A 14,568-nucleotide genomic window follows, 5' to 3' on the forward strand; every position below is an offset into this window, starting at 1 on the left:
TAATTTAATATATAATGAATAATTAATAAATAACTCATGTTTATGCATCAAATGGATAATATACTTTTTTATTACAATAAATTCAAATTAAAATTATGTTTTAATGCTTACTAAGTCGATTTATTTTTTAAAACTTTCATAGTTGGTGCAAAATCCGAGTGGTAAAAAAAGATTAGCTGTTTTTTTTATAAATTGTGATAAAAAAGTACTCACTTGAAATACTTGTAGGCTCTACAAGGATGTTAACCCCTTCAGACCGTGTGTATATTTGAAAATACATAGATTCTAGGATTTTTTTCACAATCTAGACTAGAACTAATAAAAATTGGCAGTTTTAATTTTTCAATTGCTATTACAGCTTGTTTTTCAAAATATTTTTTTAATTAAATTTTATTTACTAGTTCAGGCGGAAGCCTTTTTATATTTTGAAATGTTATTTTTGTATTTAATCTCCACCAAAAGTTTTTGAGGTTTAATGAATTTCACAAAATCTTATATTTTTGTTTTACAGTGTACAATTTGTTGCATTATGTGAAACACGCCTTCTGAAACCTAATTTTCTTTCAAATGATAAAAAAAACACCAACATTTTCAAATAACTAACAATTGTTATTGAACATCAAATGTGTTCTACTAATGTGGTCTGAAAGGGTTAATTGTGTAGTTTATTTCCTTGCCCTGAAGATGTCGCTAAAGTGACATAACCAGTTGATTTATAAATTTAAAAAGTACATACGCAATATGAGTGAACAATCTTAAGATGAAAATAAGTACCCAATTTGCAAAATTCACACACGCCCGATCGGCTCAGTCTGTCGCATACGCGTCGAAATCGGGAGATTTTTCACTCAAAAATAGCGAGAAATATGAAAAAACAGGGAAATTTAATTTAATGAAAATTCTTCCCTTGTCAAAAATCCAAAACTCGGTTTCATAAAAATATATCAACAATCTAGTTCATAAAATAATCTCCAGATCTGGGATCAAAATTTACTTGGATTTCAAAATGAATTTGTATGAGGGACTCAAGTTCGAAATCCCCTCTGAATATTTATTAAGAGCTTAGGGGGGGGGGGGGGTTAGATTTAGGATCTATAGAATTTCGTAGTTTCCAGTAATTTCCCCAGATTGGCTTGAGAATTTCGACTACAAAACTAAAATTTCCCTAAATTTTGTTCTTTTTCCCTTTCTCTAACAAAAGTTTTTTGTTCCTAAATGTAGGGAATCGGTCACTTTTTATGCTCACGAGAGAAATTTACTTTCGTCAAGTTGCTATCTGGAAGGAGCCCTGGCAAGATATGTCCAGTGATACCATTACAAAAAACCATTATGATGTAGATAAAGAAAAATAATATTTGCTCATAAATGCCGTCGTTCGTCCCTACTGAATCAATCGGATTGCCAAGTTGCCCACCTCTCCCCTTAAAATGTCAAGATAAGAACTATTTTTTCATGTTGGCACCGATGGCATTTGGCAGTTGGTACGACTGATAATTTGACACTTTGGCATCTGTGACCCTGAGCGCTCAGTTTAGAGCGGAAAGATATTCGAGGCGTAGAGATGCCTCTGTTTGGAAAGAAAGATTCTGGGAAAAAATCCAAAAAAGATGGGAAAGATACGGAAAAGCAGCCTTCTATCGAAGATAAGTACGTCTTGAAAGAACTGCTGGGTACGGGAGCATTTTCCGAGGTGAGACTGATAGAGAGCAGAGATACCCCTGGGCAGATGTTTGCCGTGAAAATAATCGACAAGAAGGCCTTAAAGGGGAAAGAGGACTCGTTAGAGAATGAGATCAGAGTGCTACGAAGGTTCAGCGAGCTGGCCAAGCAAGGGGCCCCCGCCCAAGGCGACAAGGACACACAATGGCTCTCGCATCCCAATATTGTCCAGCTTCTGGAAACGTTCGAGGATAAATTTAAAGTTTATTTAGTGATGGAACTCGTCTCCGGTGGTGAACTGTTCGATAGAATTGTAGAAAAAGGGTCGTATACCGAAAAGGACGCGTCACATCTAATCAGACAAGTTCTGGAGGCCGTGGACTACATGCACGAGCAGGGGGTGGTGCACCGGGACCTCAAGCCCGAGAACCTTCTGTACTACAGCCAGGATGAGGACAGCAAGATCATGATCAGTGACTTTGGCCTGTCCAAGATGGAGGACTCGGGTATCATGGCCACGGCGTGCGGCACTCCGGGATACGTGGCTCCCGAGGTCTTGGCGCAGAAGCCCTACGGCAAGGCTGTAGACGTGTGGAGTATAGGAGTCATATCTTACATCCTGCTGTGTGGGTATCCGCCGTTCTATGATGAAAACGATGCTAATCTGTTTGCGCAAATTCTTAAAGGAGAATTCGAATTTGATTCACCGTATTGGGATGAAATCAGTGACTCCGCTAAAGACTTCATCCGCCACCTCATGTGTGTTGATGTTGAGAAACGCTTTACTTGCAAGTAAGTCACCTTTTACTTCCTATTACAATATATGTAATAACATTCATGGTTTATCAAAACGCAATCTTATACTAAATATTATTGTTTATGTAGCATTGTAACTAGCCGTATCTGAAATGTAACACAAACAATCCTTGTTAGAGGGATAATATTGTAAACAATGTGCTGACACTCGCATATCCATTTGATAAAGAGGAAAAAGACTAGATTCATCTTTGTGTTCACCTCATTCCCGGAATCCAATATATTAATCTAACCGGATGATAGATTCCACAAAAAACATATTATTTGCATCACTTTGAAAAAGATAAGAAATATTCTAATATTTGCAAAAATCCTTGAAAAAGATAACAATGTTATCAAAACGTATCGACGAGTTTGTAAGATTGTTAACAATTTGCAAGTCTGAATCGAAGAAAGAGGATCAATATGTTTAGTCCGATTTGTGATTTGAATAATTGTGTGCAGGTTAGCTCTGGGGCACCCCTGGATCTCCGGCAACGCCGCGAGGAACAAGAACATCCACGGCACCGTGTCCGAGCAGCTACGGAAGAACTTTGCCAAGTCCAGGTGGAAGCAGGCGTACCACGCTACCACCGTCATCCGGCAGATGCAGCGCATGGCGCTCAGCAGCGGGGGCGGCTCGTCGCGCCAGCCGGCCGCTCCCCGCGGGCCTCAGTAGGCCTTCGCCCCCACCCCATGACCCCCCCCGCACACCACTCCATGACATTGCACCTAAATACCCATCGAGGGTCATATCCAACCAGACGTGCATTCCTCCGATTGAGGATTCCAAACCATGTAACTTTTACTTTCTTTTGATTGTTGCGATGCCAAATTTATTTATAAAATAATCCAAGGGCTCAGCAATAAACGTTAGATATAGCCGTGAGAGTTTCTGTCTTACGGTGTCCGGCGGCCCTCACAGCCGCTAGCCGAGCTAATATCATATCTGCCTCTGCCCTCGCTACTCGGAATTTCGATGTTTTATATTGTTCAATTATTATATGTAATAATAATAATGATAAATTAATTTTAAATTTAAAGTAAAAATTGCTATCGGGGTTGATTAGTTGGAAAGCGTAATAAATCTTATATTTTTATGGCCCAGCCCTTCGATTGTACGTTGATTTTATGGAAGATTTATATAAGTCACAAAGGTTGTAATATTTATGGAGATACAATACTGATTTTCGTATTCAGGCGCATTTCTAAATGGCCCTTATAGTTTGTATCTTTACTTCTCAGAACTGAATGTAACTCCGCGAAGGCCATTACTGCGTTCGGTGGCGACAAGTAGTAGAACTGTAGTCTGTTTGTTAACAGAGTATCGCAACATGCAAATTTGGTTGTGTACAAATGATTGAACAGCTCGCTGAAACATGTGAATTTAATAAAAAATAACCCCGTAGCTATTAATGAATTCTAATCCTTATGGAGTTTTGTCTTAGTTTAGATATATGCAGACATATTTGTGTTGCAAAGATCTCTGTTCATGATCGAGGAAAAGACATATGATAGCACAGCTAGATACAATACTGTCCGACAAGATGTCATCTCCGCAGCGGGATATGTCCTAGAACTAACCTTAAAATATGTGCAAGGGTCCTTCCCTCCTAATTTCATGATTGCATCTTCTAAATGCAATTTTTTTACTTATGTATCTTTTATGTAATGATCGAATTAAATTTTATTATTGTCTTTGCAAATTTACTTGAATGTACTTCTTTGTAGGATATCCTGTTGTGGAAATTAAAGTCACAATGACATCACCACCTCAGAAACGTATCATGATAGTCATCTGAGCGTACTTTGGTTTGCTTTTCTTCTATTATATATAATTACCTTTCTTTACAGTTTTTATTACGATCTGATAAATATGTATTTATGGTTTGAAGTCTGCTCCTGTGGTTGGCTAATATTTAATAAGACATGATTAGATTAAAGTTGGTGTATTTAAAACTCTCGATTGTACTTTATGAGACGGCCTTTCATTCTCCATGAGGTGTGATCTATTTTTCTTGAAGCGCTAATAATTGTTTACAAAATTTCTTATTATAAATGAAGTTGTAAATATATTTGGAATATACTATTCGGCTTATTGTTTTCAAAGCATAACATTTAGTTCTTCCGTGATCTCCCCGCATTACTTGCCATTAATTTGTTGTTTACTCTGAAACCATTAAACACTCGGTACTTATATCCCGCTGAATTTTTCATTGTAAATGTGAAGTTAAAACTTTGGGGCTTCATTTAATTTGGGAATTAATACATTTAATCTCCCAGCAGTTACGTACCGAAAGCAACATTGAAATTATTGACTTTTAACTAAACCGTAGGTGACCGTGATGAAAAATGATCTAATCTTTTTATTTATTTCAAAACTTTTGCCTTAAATAATATACTTTTATAATCACATAAAACGATCAGCAGATCTTGTGATATAAACTTCAATTCCTTAATCTCCTATTTGTTATCAGATCTTAAACATACATTTTTCTATTATGATAATAATTTATTATGAACACAGTTATTTTCTCTCTTGTGTGTATAAACTGCACTCCGGAAATTTAAATTGAACATAAGTTTTCCGCATTATGCTTTTCAATACTCTTGCAGAAAACACGTTTAGCTAACATTACATTACATGGTGAAGCCATTCCTCAATTCTATACTTGTAAAGTTTGATTTATGACTGAGATAAATAAACTATTTTATAATATTAATATGATCGCCTAGTCCATTGAAGTTTTTCTTCTTATTCTGTGAATGATTCAAAGGACTTGAATGTAAATGTTAAATTTAATCAACAGTTTTGTGCATAGGATTTGTGATGATGTAAAGCATCCACTAAATTAATGTGTAAATAATAGGTTTTGATGTTTAGCTGCCATATAGAAATGTTTATTAGCACATACAGTGCGTTCCTTAATAATCCTTCATCGTAATATCAATAAGTAGTTCTCTTTAATGCATTCCAATAGTGAGGTTGGCCTTTTGTTCTGCCATTTGGCATTCCTTTCTGGTGAACAGAAGACAGTGCAGTGTTTCTTCACAATAGTCTATTCATTACTGATTCTTCTGCCGGTGTCATCTTCTCTGATTCGATGATTTGCCTTGTATGTTTTGTTTCCGTGCAAGTACCTGATACAAAATAAGGATAATTAATTAACACGCAGAATGGACTCATTCTGGGATAGCTTTGGTATTAGCTGAAATACGTAGTGTGAAGGTTCTACCTCTGCCATGGCCACTGGAAACTGAATGGAAACTTGATCCTGCATACGCCCTTGTTTGGTTTGCTAGAAGTATGCTTTTGTTCTATGTGTAAAATATTAAATGTTTACATGAGACAAGTCATGCGTTTGTTTGCCTTAATTAAGATATAAGCGTTGCGTGTATATTTTCGCATATCATGGTCAATCAGAAGTAGGAAGTAGAAGAACTCTACAACGACAGAAGCGTGCCTGTTACTTGACATACATACATGCTCTTGGTCAATTGTACGCATAATAGCATTGCAATACATAGTCGCTTCAGCAGATGCCTAGTGTTTGTTTACCCGACTGTCTGAATGACTTACTGAGATACATTTTGCCGTCCGATTAAAGCCACAATAGTTATTGCTTACTCTGAACATAACATTCCTAATGCATTTTCCTTTTCTTGTGATTGGTTTAACTAAATAATAAGGAAGAATTAGATGTCGCTTTCACTAGATTAATTACTGCCAGAAGTATCGTAAGCCTCTCTTGATATTTATTGCCTCTCTTTTCCTGTACTCAAAACTTAACTATTCCTAAAATAAATATATTATATATTGTTATATCTTACTCTAAGTCTTGAAGTTCTTGTTGAAATTGTACAAATTTTTGGCATACAAATGTGTGCATAAATATATTTTATTATTTTGCTACTTAAAGTGTTGTTTAGCACTGCTGATAACTATTTATGTTGTGAAATTGTTATTATTTTAAGACATACGGTTGTAAGTATAATCATGACGTATATATTTAGTCATTTTCATTTGTTGACAATTCGTTGCACACACTTTGTTTAGATCTGATATTTTTATGTTTTACATTTTAATCACAGTTTATTTTTATATGTAGATTTATGGTTTCACATTATTATATCAAGTCCCAGCCGTCACCTCCAAAAATTCCTTCGAGTATAAAAGATTCGAATCATGTTTTTGAAATATTCAATAAATGATATATTTTTTATAAAAAAAGCATACAGTTTTATCAGCTTCAGTACGGTTAATTATATGCCGTCTCAGCAGATAAGCATTTTAATCTTATTCATTAACTAGTTTTTTCCAAATCAAACATTATATTCCAAACTGTTGAATTACATATTCAGAGGACATATTTATAAATTATAATGAATTTGGACAAATCTCTTGTTAAAGCTGTACGCTTGTCCGTTTATAACCGGATAACCGCTAACTTCACTGTTTTTATGAATACTAATACTACGTTAAGATTATTATGTAAAATATATCTTACCATTTTAACTCTCTTAAATGTGTTAGTCTCAAAGCAAAAGTCTATTAATAGTAATCAATGTGTTTATTGTGCAATCACACTTAAGCTTGGGAAAATAAACAGAGAGTAACGAATTTTTTATCACCCTATAAAGTCCAACGTGTGCGGGAATTTAATCTCTCGGGAAAGCTGGAAAAACAATGTTTATTGTGGATACGACCGTGACTTTAGATCTGGTACTAAATTATACTTGGATGCTAAACACACCTTGAAATCTATTTCATTGTACGCAATCAATTCACTATTTTTTTTATCTCAAAACTGTTGCAAAGTTTCAACCGAACATTATTTTGTTTCATTGCCAAACAATTAATAAAAATCCGTAAAATTTCTATTTTATTTTTTCATTGTTTATTTACAAATAAATATGTAGTTTTTGCGACTGCAGCAAAATGTGTTTTAATATTGATTTGTATACCGTTGAAAATACATGAATTGCAGAATTTTTAACTCAAATGGAGTGATAAAAAATTGTCAGTTTTCAATTTAAAATTGCTGATGTAACTGGCTTTGCGTGCTATTTTTTTCATTGAAATTTAGCTACAAGTTCAGGCGGTAGCCATTTTTATATTTTGGAAGGTGATTTTTGTTTTTATTCTCGACCGAATTCGTTCTCTCTCTCTTTTTTTTTTAATAAAAGTACATTTTTTATATATTTTTTTTAGATGAATAAAATGTTAATTATTTTGTCTACAGTGTATGATTTGTCATTTTATGTGAAACGCCCTTTGAGACCTTCAAATGAAAGTAACAATAGCAAATATTGGAACAAAAAAAGTAAACCAATTTAAAATAACTATCAAGCATCAAATATTTTTATGTTTTACCACTACAAGTTAAAAATCAGTTCTGAAAGGATTAGATTTCAGACAATTTTTTTTTGTACCGATGTAATGTATTTATGTCATTAGTATAAATATTCTTTTAATGAGTGACATTTGCGAAGAGATTTTTTTATTTGTCTACATATCCAATTTATTACGCCATAATATGAATTATTTATTTTTTCCTTTAGCGTTTGTTATGCTTGCTTTAAATGATGTTATTACAATGTCCTGTAATGTGAAACCTAATTACATCCCTATCATTGGGTGAAATGTACTATGAAAATATATTTTAATTGTTGTCTATATAAAAACTGATAAATAAACATTTCTTTTATTAAAATGAATACTTATCCAAGCTGTATTTTATTGACTCGGGAAGGGTGAGATTCGAAGTAATATTCTAATACTTTTGAATGTATAACTTTGTGGTTATCCATTATAAATAAATTAAGCAATATTACTTTGAACCATTATATTTTTTTATATCAAAGCCAACCGGTTTCGGAACAACTGTTACTTCCTCAGGGCAAAATATATACTAACATAACATCACAATTTAATGGCTAAACATATATTATTAAGTTCTGAAGTGGGGGTGGAGGCGTGACTGAGGATTAGTGAAGAGTGGAGGGAGGAGATAATGGGAACATAATATCTAAGATGGGTTAATATTTTTTGTTCATTGACAATAGACTCATTAAGGGATTTCTTAATTTCTTGTTGTTGTTCCGAGACCGTTTGGCTTTGATATAAAAAATATTATTGTTTAATTTATTTATAATAATCTAATGATTGTGTTTGATTTCATTCCACCAGAGTTCCAAACAAATATTTTTTGACTGTTTTTTACAATATTTTTAAAGGTCTCTTGTTATTTTTCTGAATCTATATATGATTGTATTTTACTTGGTGGATTTTAGATTTTTATACTTATTCTACTTCACTTGTAGGTGGTAAGGCAATAAAATATACTATTATATGTGTAGGTATTTGGCCATATTTTGTCAATGTAAATAAAGCATGCCCACTTGTTAAATGAAAAGGTTTTTGTTTTCAATATCTTCCTCCTTCATCAGAACATCTCCCATAAGTCTAGTTAGTAAGTCTATTAGTATGGGTAACGCAGCATGAGTTTGCTGCAATAAAAAAGCTTAGCATTGAATGCATTTGTGCATCGGTATATGCTTCCAACGGTGAGGAACAGCCCTTTGTTTGTTTACGCCTACTTATTGTACTTATTATAATGTAAATTTCATACTGGCTGAGAGTGGTGATTTTAGATTGCTCATGTCGTGGCTCCTGTCATGATTCACCCCAGGAACCCCATATTCAATGTTAGCCATGTGTGTATGTGTTATGTGATTTACTTATTTGATAGAATATAATTGTTAAGCTGCTCATCTCGACGCAGGAATTCCCTAGTGAGATGGGCAGCGGAGGAACAAAAAAAATTAAAAAAATTGTCGTTAGCAGAAGAGGGACACCAAGTGTATACGATGCTTCTAAAATAATATAGTTAGGAAGCTTACAGCGTGTCCTATTCGCAGGGCAGGGCCGTTTGCTCCGCGCGTCGACTTGCCATGGCGCTGATAATACATCTAACACCTAATACAGTGCGGTTTTTACTAGTGCCATGCGCCGTTTGGCTTAGGGACGGCCGTGCCTATACATATCGGTTCCAGTTCGATATGGTGCATGATATCAAACGAGAAATAATCTCAGTTATAAAATAATAAATAATTAAGTTTCTGTCTTTATTAATAGATTTATTTGTATCAGTTTTTCTGCTACAATTTGATTATTTTACTAAACATCTCATTTATTCATCAGACCACATATACTACTAATAAATGTTTTATTTTTATTTTTATAGTGAATACCTCACAAGAGTCCCAACTGCTCCCGTCTGGAGCCAGTGAGACTATGGCATCCCCAATTGGGGGATGTTGTGAGGCTGAAGGTAAGTGGGGAAAGAAAGAGGAAGGTGGGGAAGTACCTGGCTATTCAGATCTAGTCACTAAACACAGCTAAAGCCATTTGGAGCAACGTTTCAATTCTGAATGGTGGTCTTACACCAGGGCGATACTGGTAGTATCTTCCACTCTGGAACGTGCCGCAAATATACTATATATTATTTTAATTAATTAATTGTGAAATAACACAAATTAATCAAATAAAATTTATTTGCGCACGCCGGGTTCGAACCCGCGACCTTCGGAATGGCAGTCCAATGCGTTACCACTGGACTATGCCGGCCGTCATAGTCCAGGATATATCTATCAATTTAGATATGTTTTCCATGGTGACCGGATAAATCATCAAAATGATAATTCATCACATCTTTAAAAAGTTATATAAAGTCATGGAAAGTGATGAAACAAAAACTTTATTAACTGTTTTATGTAGGTTAGGTCAGGTTTAAATTTTTTTTTCATCGTTTCTAATGACGTAATATCACTTTTTAAAGATGTGTTGAATTGTCACTGTGTTGATTTATCATGGAACCGTTTTCCATTAACCATTTGAATTCAGTCCTGAACATTATTACATTTAGATAAACTATTTTAATAACAATGAAATAAAACAATATTCGGCTTGCCAAAATACATTCTATATAACCGACTTCAACAGGCTTTGGCTTCGAGCTATGAATTGGGAAATGATCATTGTTTTTATTTAATTCTTAACACTCTGTATGTAAGTTATGCATCTGTGTGAGTACTGATGAAGTTAACTACGGTTGATAGACCTACACTATTGTCACATTTGACATTCTCACAAATTGGCAATTAGCACCATTTTTAATTTTTTGACATAAGCCATTTAAATAATGGCCCCCGTAAAATACTGATTCTCAGCCCATATCTGAATTTGGTTTTGAACCCTCCTGCCCAAAGTGACTGGGACCATCTCCAGATATTGGATCTATGATACCCACTGAAGAGATTATACAGTGGAAGTATATTGTGTGCCAAAGTCATTTTTATATCTAACACCAAGTGAAATTATATCCAACATAAGAATGCCCAAAAAATCTTTTATTTTATTTTATTTGATTTTACACCAGGCTGGACTTTTATTACAGATATGCAAAATTTCATTGCAGCCTGGTGCCTAAGAGTCGAATGGTCTTACGGCTTATCTAATTGGCCACAAGTTTTCTTTCAACTTGGTGTAGTGTAGGTCAGTGGTGTAGGTATAGCATTTATGTGGGGGAGGTTTGACCCTGGTGGGCCGCAACTGATAAAAGAGATGGTGCAAATAATATTGTTGTATTTTCCGGGAACGTAATCTACAAATACTGTTCTCTTTTTTTCCTACTCAATGCTGAGGCCGATGGAGGGGGTTTGAACCCACCCTTATATACGCCCTTGGTACAGGTCACTCTTCTAATACTATTCGGTTTTCTATGGCTATGGGGGTGTTTTATCATGTTCTCGATAAGCACTATCCATAGGTTAACGTATTATTTTCGATTTATTTATTTAAAGGTCCGAGTTTACTATTCGGTACTTGGTAACCTATGAATAGTGACTATGTAAATTGGATAAGTTAGCCGAGTTTTCTACCTATTGGGAATATTTATTTATTACAATGGATTGTTATTGAGAGGATGATAGCTTAATGGGGCTGACGGATTACGCTATAACTTCAAAGCGTTTTATATAATTCCTTATTGCTCGCCATACAATCCCATACAGACCTGTTATATGCGCTGTGGTCTGCTAGCCAGGCTATATTTAAAAATTATGTGACCCCCTCTCCTGCCTACGGCAGAACAATTTACGGAGCACCGTAATTATGCAGCCGTCATCTGTCAAAGTGACAGATCCCATAAAAATAAATGATATTCGGCAGCAGTTCCCCAATTGATCTGACCCCCTCTCCTGAGGAAGTTTATAGCGTAGTGTGTCACCCCAATATGCGCGCATAATATAGCGTTATGTGTCTAAGGCTTTGTGGTCACGTTATGCATGACAGCTGATCTTAGAACAGTCTCCCCAACATAACCTCAAAGACATGCTTTTATTTTCTCATTGAAAAGCTGCAACCTCCTTTGTCCCGCGTTCAGTTATCTTTACTAGATAAGGTTATTAGGCGATAAACCGTAATGATTGCCTTTATTGTACAACGGGGCTTCCACTGCATCCAACTTTACAACGTCACTTCTTTATCGTATAATTGATTTTTTAATTCATTAATTCTAATGTATTGTATTATTATCTTCAAATGCTGAACAAATACAGGTGTTTCAAAACAGAATAACAGGTATAAATATATTATAATGAGGTTTACATTATTATAAAAGAATATCATTAAATATATTTTTACACACGCTCAGAATTGAACCACAGACAATATCAAAACCTAGTATGTATGTATACAAATGTATAAAAAAAATGTCCTAGACATGTTGACAATCCATACTATGAAAATATTGAAAGAAATATCGATATGAAGTAATGCGTACGATCGATTATTAATATGAGAGTATGGAATGTATCGGCAGCATCTCCTATCCTCTTCCTATTTTCCTCTTCCTCTCCCCTTCCTTTAACACCAAATTAATTTTAAGAAACTAAAACTTCATTTCTAATGCATTTTAACATAAGAAACTTCTGTGGCTTGACTTCAGTTAACTTGTATATTTATATCTATCACTGCATATTATACACGGTGTCCGGAAACTCGTAGTACAAGCGGGAAACTGGAGAATCTACACCACATGGGGAACCCAAAAAAACATAAAGTTTTTTGATTTGAGCATTTTCAAAAAAAAAAAAAAAAAACCAAAAAAAAATATTTTTCGGCTATTTTAGGGTTAAAGTTTTTTCTGGTGTTTAGGGTTGAATAACAGATGTTTTAACCCTGCAGAGCAGAAATATTTTATGATTACACCGGGTTAAATGAAGGGTGATTTCAAAATAATGCTTCAAATCCGAGTTTCTTCATTTGTTTTACTTTCAAATAGTTTTAATTAGTTGGGTACTTTGATCTTCAGTAATAATTTATAAGAATTTGATTAAAAAAAAAAAAAAAAAAATCAACTTCAAACTCGATTTACTCGATAACGAAAGCTCAAATAAAAAAAAAATATACTACAAAATCGACTCCAAATGTGATGTAGATTCACCAGTTTCCCGCTTGTACTACGAGTTTCCGGACACCCTGTATAAAAGCTGTTTGTTTCTTACAAAATAAATAAATAAATAAAATACAAGAAATAAGATATTTTGAAAACATTTTGGACCTACTAGAAATTAAAGCATGAATTTAATAATAATAAGAACTCAATAAACCATTGTAAGATTAGTATTGTATAGAACATCGTAAGTTAGTAGAGGTGTCATTCCACTTATATTACAAACTCCGAAAGTTCAGTCAAATGGACTCGATTACTCAAACTCATTTCTTCATTCTGCCAGACTCTCCGAACCTGGTGGAATATCACAGAGTTCGGAAAAAATAGGAGTTACAAGAGCTAACTACAACATGGAATCGAAAACAATTCATCGACCGGTGTTGTATGTATTGAGTAATGACTGTAAATCATCAAATACACAAACAGTAATTTATCCTTGACCTAAAAATAAATACTGTCCTTTGTAATGTCGAACCTTCCTACGTAAACTATTGTAACCCACAAAATGATAATTTTGTATTTAAAGTATCGAGTTTGGATGCCGCACAAATTTTTTGTGGGAATCAACAAAAAAATATGTAAACAGGTTTTTTCACACTGTAATTTTGCTGTATGAACTCCTTTGTGCTTGCTGTATGACCAAAATAAACTTTGAACTGCTCTCCTCAACAATCAGGATTTTAAAGATACAATAATTTACGTTGGGGGGGTAGATGTGTATGTCATAATGCGGGAGTTAAAAATATTCAGTTTCAGTGCCGGCAACCCGAACGTTTATTTTATTTAGATTTTTTTTTTACATAATTTTCTTTAACCGTCTCACTAGAAAAAGTCTGTTCTGAGGCGGTTAATAAACCAATATTTCTTGTTCCGTCATTAATTTTAAGATCTGATCAGATATTGTTGCCATTATTGGTCGATGTTTGAGTGTGAGTTCGAAATCAGTGAGATTGAAACCGGAATCGTTACATTATGTTTTGCGAACTTTGGAGTGAGTTAAACGTCTTCAGAATCGGATTCATTGAACTCGTTCCGACCGGAAGACGAGTCCTTGAGTCCTATCCCAAACATGGATGGACTGATTATATAAAAAGAAATCCAGGTGACAAGACACTAAAAAATCATGACCCAGAGGCAGAATGAGGAAGAGGTTGACTGACAAAGATTGAAGCAGGATGACTAGCAATTCGAAGGTCACGGGTTCAAATTCCGGTGCATGCATGCAAATATTATTTGATGAATTTGTCTTATTTCACAATTTATTAATTTAAAATTATTTGTATAGTATACTTGCGGCATATTCCAGAGTGGAAGATACTCTCAGTATCGCCCTGGTGTAAGACTACCATTCAGAATTGAAACGTTGCTTTAAATGGCTTTAGTCTTGTTTGGTGACCAGATCTGAATAGCCAGGTACTCCAATACCTTCCTCTTCCCCATCTACCCCTCCTCACTACCTTCAGCCCCGACAACATACCCCAATTTGGGATGCCTTATAAATTCTTTTAAAGAAGGTAGCAGTGGCTGTCAGTGACTTTTAGTGAGTTGGAGTAGTAAGATCGACAATATACGACATTATTGATGTTGTAGCTGAAAA

General features: G+C 34.6%; 1 protein-coding gene across 1 annotated transcript; it reads left to right on the forward strand.

The window, feature by feature from the left end:
* Positions 1-1,516: 1,516 nt before the first annotated feature.
* CaMKI (Calcium/calmodulin-dependent protein kinase I) lies at positions 1,517-6,289 on the forward strand. The gene is made up of 2 exons (XM_089635830.1): positions 1,517-2,451; positions 2,920-6,289. The coding sequence occupies exons 1-2, from the start codon at positions 1,562-1,564 to the stop codon at positions 3,131-3,133; spliced, it is 1,104 nt and encodes a 367-aa protein (XP_089491956.1). The 5' UTR covers positions 1,517-1,561; the 3' UTR covers positions 3,134-6,289.
* Positions 6,290-14,568: the final 8,279 nt, after the last annotated feature.

Source organism: Hesperophylax consimilis, chromosome 9 (genome assembly GCF_061612785.1).
Source record: "Hesperophylax consimilis isolate HC1 chromosome 9, BYU_Hcon_1.0, whole genome shotgun sequence".
Classification (NCBI taxonomy): Eukaryota; Metazoa; Arthropoda; class Insecta; order Trichoptera; family Limnephilidae; genus Hesperophylax; species Hesperophylax consimilis.